Below are 6,239 nucleotides of genomic sequence, written 5' to 3'. Positions count from 1 at the left end.
TCACTTTGTAGACCAGGCTGGCCTCGAACTCAGAAATCCGCCTGCCTCTGCCTCCCAAGTGCTGGGATTAAAGGCGTGCGCCACCACGCCCGGCTGACAACTGTTTTCTTTTTTTTGGTTTTTCAAGACAGGGTTTCTCTGTGTAGCCCTGGCTGGCCTCGAACTCAAAGATCTGCCTGCCTCTGCCTCCTAAGTGCTGGTATCAAAGGACAACTATTTTTAATTCTACACTGAGAATTATAGATGATCTCTTTATTTTTTGTGTGTCTTTTTACTAGGTTTATCAGTATTTTTTTAAATTTTTTTTATTTTGCCTTTGAGACAGGTCTTACTCTGTAGCCCTGGCTGGCCTGGAACTCACTAAGTAGACCAGGCTAACCTCAAATTCAGAGATCTACCCTTCTCTGCCTCCAGATGGGATTAATGATATTGTGCCATTACACCTGGCCAACTAGGTTTAAAGTTACTATAAGGACTTTGGATACAGCTCAGTTCTAGGTTACTCGACCTGTATACTTGAAGCTTTGGATCAATCAGCATCACAGCAAACAGAAAGTAAGTGGACAGAAAACTAGTGTAAGTCAGGCAGAGTAGCTGATACCTCTCATTCCAGAACTTGGGAGGTTGGGGCAGGAGGACACCTGGGAGTTTGAGGCCTGGCCTGAGCTGAAGTCTGAAAAACCAAAACCCAGTAATAACAAGATACAACCAACAACAATAACACCTTCTCCCTCCTCCCAAAGAAAGGCTATCACGTCAAAGGAAGGGACTCATAAGGCCCACCCATTACTGAAGAGCTACTGACAATGGTTGCTAGAAGTGGGGCACAGAGTCACAGTCCTCAGGGTTACAGCCTACAGTAACCTTCCCTTGCTGAAGCAAACAATATATCCTTCCACACAAGCCCAGGCAGGCAATCCTAAGCATGCAAACATGTGCGCGAGTGCACACACACACACACACACACACACACACACACACGCGCACACGCAATGCGGGGTGGGAAGGAGAGGAGTTTGAGCCCTTTTCCTTACCCTGACGAAGCAGCAAGTCATCTCGGAGTAAACAGATGAAGTAGACACAGCCGGGCTGGGCATAGTGGGGCCTAGGGATCATGGGTACCTCCTGATAAGAGCAGAAAGTCAATGGGGAAAGTATTACATTTGGCCTAATGATCTCAATCCAAGAGAGGAAAAGAATTAAAATTTCCGATCCAATAGTTTAAAAAGTCATTTTTTTTACATCATACATGTATAAAAAAGATGGAAACCTCTAGTCTTTAAATGCAGAGAAATTAAAGTAGATAACAAGCCTGACAGGTCCAGTGTCTGAGACAATGCTCTATGATGCATTAGTTCTGAGACTGTTGTGAAATCTCAGCAGCATCTGAAAATGTGTGCAATGGGGACTTCTCATGACAGTTTTGTCTGGAGCCCACCTGGAACAGGTGTGTACTGTTCAAGGCCAGGGAAGCCAAACACTCTAAAATGCATCCCTCACAGTAAATTCTCCAGTGTAATATGACAACATCACTATGGTTAGGAAATGCTGCCTAAAACAGGTTTCTGAGTTCGAGGCCAGTCTGGTCTACAGAGTGAGTTTCAGGACAGCCACAGCTACACAGAGAAACCCTGTCTTGAAAAACCAAAAAAAGGACAGGTACTGGTGGCACACATCTTTAATCCCAGCACTCAGGAGGCAGAGGCAGGCAAATTTCTGAGTTCGAGGCCAGCCTGGTCTACAGAGTAAGTTCCAGAATAGCCAGGGCCACACAGAGAAACCCTGTTGTCTTGAAAAAACCAAAACCAAAACAAAAAAAAAGAACAAACAAAAAAACCCAAAAAACCAAACAATGCCCCCCAAAACAAAAAAAGAAATGTTGCCTAAATTCTTCATGTTATGGGGGTGACTTAATCAAGATCATACACATTTACTGTGTCTGTACATGCATGTGTGTGAGGGCACTTGCTTGGCATGGCATACATGTGGAGTCAGAGGACAATAAGCAGTTCTCTTTTTCTACCTTGTGGATCTGGGATTGGACTCAAGTTGAGAGGCTTAGTAACAAGAGCTTTTAACCACAGAGCCAACCTGGCAGCCTAAGATCATATACACAAATACAGCAGGACCTCGGTAAGAACCCACCCACCTTGGTCAAGTCACTGACTCTTACTTCAGTAAGTAAGGCTGAGGGCAAAGGGTGTTTCTATTCTTTTCTCTTTTCTTCCTTTCAAAGATTTATTGATTTATTATATGTAAGTACACTGTATCTGTCTTCAGACACACTAGAAGAGGGTGTCAGATCTCATTAAAGATAGTTGTGAGCCACCATGTAGATGCTGGGATTTGAACTCAGGACCTCTGGAAGAGCAGTCAGTGCTCTTAACCGCTGAGCCATCTCTCTAGCCCACAAGGGCTATTTTCAACAAAACACTACCTGATAGAAATGGCACTTAGAACTCTATCTCTACCACTGAGAGGTTAAGGAAAGAAGATGGTGAATTTGGAGCTAGTCTGGGCTACACTGTGAGCTTGTACTTCAAAAATAGAATAAAACAAAATGAATCTCAGTTTTATATAGTAACCACCTCCACCTTCTACCCCTCCCCCTCCAGATGGTTTCTCTGTGTAGTAGGCCCTGCTGTCTTGGAAGTAGCACTGAAGACCAGGCCAGCCCTCACCTCAGGGGTCAGCCTGCCTGTCTTCAGAGTGCTGAGATTAAGGTGTGTGTGCCACCACTGCCTGGCTCTATACAGTACTATTTCTTTCATTTCTTAACTCTGGTTCAGCTTACCCTGTCCACAGGCCGAGGGTCACACTGCTCACAAAGGTAGTGCTCCACGTCCGTGTTCACACCCATGCAGTCGCAGTGCTGCCACACCTATGAGACAGGCACACTTGACAAGGCACTTACACTTAGACAAGTCCTGAGAACTAAGAATACTGGTGATATCAATAAAGCAGCAGACAGGGCAAGGTAAAAGAGGAATTATACCAGAAGGTTATGACTGAATTAGAAATAAATGAGAAAAATAAGAGGAAAACACAATGTGTGAATATAATTACAAAAATCAATTTTAATATATAGATCTGGACAAACAAAATTTGAGGTGAGGAGGAAAAATGAAGATGAATATACTACTGAATTATCACTTGTGATGTAACACTATTTATGCTACAGCCACTGGGACTGTCTTTATTTCCGTAAAGATTGCCTCTTGGGTTTACTTGGCGTTATCCTCTCAATAACCGGACATACTGTTCACAGCTCCATTATCACACCAGACAACAAGCGTACAGGAATGGAGGACTCTACACACTAAGTCCAGGCCGAGTCTTGCAGTAGCAGCCCTCTGTGGACAAACTTATATGCACTGAACCTGCCTGCTTCCGTGCGTTACACCGTGTGCCACTTCATGACTTCAAGGGAAAGCACGAGGTCAAATGCTACCCTTCTATGTGCAGCTTTTGTGAGAAACGTAGTTAAAGTGGGCAGAAGGAAGAGGAAAGGAAGCTGTTGCAAGTGGAAGATAAAAGAGGGGGAAGGCAGTATGGTGAACAGTAGAGGACAAACAGACGCTGGCCTAAGCCCCTGCGCAGCGCCCTGGCACTCACCATGCACTTGTCACACTGGATCATGAGGCCTTCATCTTTGTAGAGGCCGCAGATGCAGCGGATAACATCATCATCCTTCTCGTGCCCGCTCTCCTTCTCGGAGACTGAGGTCTCGCTGCTGTCGGCCTCACTGGCCGTTTCTCCCACAATCTCATCGATCTGAGCCGAAGCTTCATGCCGGGCGCTGTAATAGGCCTTTCGTAAGCGGCAAACATCTCTCCCAATTGGGGATTTACGTCCATAGTACTTCTGAAGAAAACAAAAGAAATCATTTTTGCTTTTCTCCTTTTGGTTTAAAAATAAACCTGCAGAGGCAGCATGATTTTCTTTATTATTCCATTTTGGCTAACAAATTGAACTATAATGAATTAAAATTAGAATTTACATGTTTCGTTTTTTTCTATTGCTTTGTTATTGAATTTCTGTCAAGAGCCTTACTATCCCATAAGATCAAATACACAGTGATCATTAAATTTTAATTAATGTTGCAAGCATAATGTGTTGTAGAAATTTTCCATTTACCTTTGTCTTGCAAATGCTTGGAGCACATAGTAAATGTCTGTGGGAGCTGGGTTAACAGAAACTATGCTGTAATTCAAGATTGACACTCAATAATCTCTTACCTCTTTAAGATCCTTTCTTATTCTGTATTTCAGCCTCTCTTTACACCAGAGCACCTTCTTTCCTGGTCACTACATAGTAATACTCTAAGCTTGTTTTTAGAGGCAGGGTCTTCTTATACAGTCTGGTATGGGCTAAAACTTGACCTCACCTTCTTGCTTCAGGCTTAAGTGATTTCAGGAATGACTCACTAAGCTTAGCTTCATATATACTTATTTTCATGAACAAAGCAATGCCAGATACACAATACATTGGTAAAATATTTACCTAATATAAAAGTTCAGGACAAAATTAGGGGTTTACAAAGATTAGACTGTTTTGAGAAACAACTCAACCATCTATTCCAGAGTTTCGTGTGCTGGTGCTGGGCTGAGATTAAAGGTGTGTGACTACATCTGGCCTTACCTGCTAACTTCACATATGTTTTGAGATAACGTACGTCATCATGCTCATACAATATGAGTACTTTTACTGACTGAATGAATTTTTGATTAAAAAATTATTATTGCCATGTGGGCATATACATGCCATGGCATGCACAGAGGTCAGATAATGACCCAGCAGAGTGCAATCCCCTCTTCCAACATCATTACATTGTGAGCTCTGGAATAAGTCAGGTTGCTAGAATTGCACAGTAAGAACTTTTACCTGAAGAGCTATCTTGCTGACGGAGAAACCACCTGCCACTTGTCCAAGACGGGTTCAATGGAAGGAACTCTATGTAGACCAGGCTGCCTTTGAACTCATAAGAGATCCTACCTACATCTGTCTCCCAAGTGCTGAAATTAAAGTTATATACCACTACACTTGGTCAGAATATATTTATTTATTTATTTATTTATTTATTTATTTATGGTTTTTCGAGATAGGTTTTCTCTGTGTAGATCTGGCTGTCCTGGAACTCACTCTGTACCACTACACTTGGCCAGAATTTATTTATTTATTTATTTATTTATTTATTTATTTATTTATTTATTTATGGTTTTTCGAGATAGGGTTTCTCTGTGTAGCTCTGGCTGTCCTGGAACTCACTCTGTAGACCAGGCTGGCCTCTGCCTCCCTAGTGCTGAGATTAAAGGCGTGCGCCATCTCGCCCGACTTTTTTTTCTTTTTTCCCAGAATATTTTTAATAAAGAGAATTTTATGTTACTTAGCAAAATGCAATACATACTCTTAAGAGTACTTAATGAAAATAAAATGTCTTGGGTCTGGAGTAATTAAGACTACTAAGCATTCTTGCATTGAAGGTTCAGTTCCTAGCTCCACATGGTGGCTCACAACCACCTCTAGCTCCAGTTCCAGGGGATCTGACAATCTCTTTTGACCCTAGTGGACATTGCACACATGTAGTGTGATTATATACACTGATAGAAAAAAATAAAATTACTGTCAGGCTGATAAGATGGCTCAGCAAGTAAAGGTACTTGCTAATTCTGACAACCTGACTTTGACCCTAGGGGCCCACAAGCCAGGAGGACAGAACTTAGGCCTTCACATGCATGTTATGACATGTATATATACATACAACATTGCTACGGATGTGCTCTAATTTAGCTTTGAATTAATCCAGCCCCCAAAATCGGGAATCTGTGTGTCTAAACACCAAAGGTCCTTGTCTCCAATTGGCTTATCATTAATCAATAAAGAGCCAATGGCCAATGGTTGGGCAGGTAGACTGAGGTGGGACCTTTGGATTTGTGTGGCCTAGGAACTAGAAGTGAGGAAGGTCAATTGCTATGACTGGGGGAGAAGGAGGAGCTGCAGGAGCCAGCCAGCCATGTCAGAATTCTGGTAAGTAGCCACTGGCCACTTCCGTAACTGGGCCTAAGGTAGCAGGGGAAGGTTCAGGAGTCTCAGAAATACCGGAGGGGAGCATTGCATTTGCTGGCAGAAGGTTTAAGAGTGCCCAGCATTGGGCTGGTGAGATGGCTCAGTGGGTAAGAGCACCCGACTGCTCTTCCGAAGGTCCAGAGTTCAAATCCCAGCAACCACATGGTGGCTCA

The 6,239-nt window shown here is 43.0% G+C and overlaps 1 protein-coding gene across 9 annotated transcripts in view; it reads right to left on the bottom strand.

The window, feature by feature from the left end:
* Ash1l (ASH1 like histone lysine methyltransferase) overlaps positions 1–6,239 on the bottom strand; it is a 130,898-nt gene that overhangs the window by 9,597 nt on the left and 115,062 nt on the right. For 8 of the 9 annotated variants that reach the window (XM_029475227.1, XM_029475230.1, XM_029475229.1 and 5 more), the window contains 3 exons: positions 3,616–3,864; positions 2,795–2,881; positions 1,035–1,125 (listed from right to left, as the gene is read on the bottom strand). In XM_029475227.1, coding sequence (XP_029331087.1) covers positions 1,035–1,125; positions 2,795–2,881; positions 3,616–3,864 — 427 coding nt within the window. Of the gene's footprint in view, positions 1–1,034; positions 1,126–2,794; positions 2,882–3,615; positions 3,865–4,137; positions 4,184–6,239 lie in introns of those variants that run through there. The other variant, XM_029475231.1, reaches the window with a different exon arrangement.

The sequence above is a fragment of the Mus caroli genome, chromosome 3 (genome assembly GCF_900094665.2).
Source record: "Mus caroli chromosome 3, CAROLI_EIJ_v1.1, whole genome shotgun sequence".
NCBI lineage: Eukaryota > Metazoa > Chordata > Mammalia > Rodentia > Muridae > Mus > Mus caroli.
Note: the sequence above shows the minus strand (reverse complement) of the source record. Positions and strands in the feature narration are given on the sequence as shown.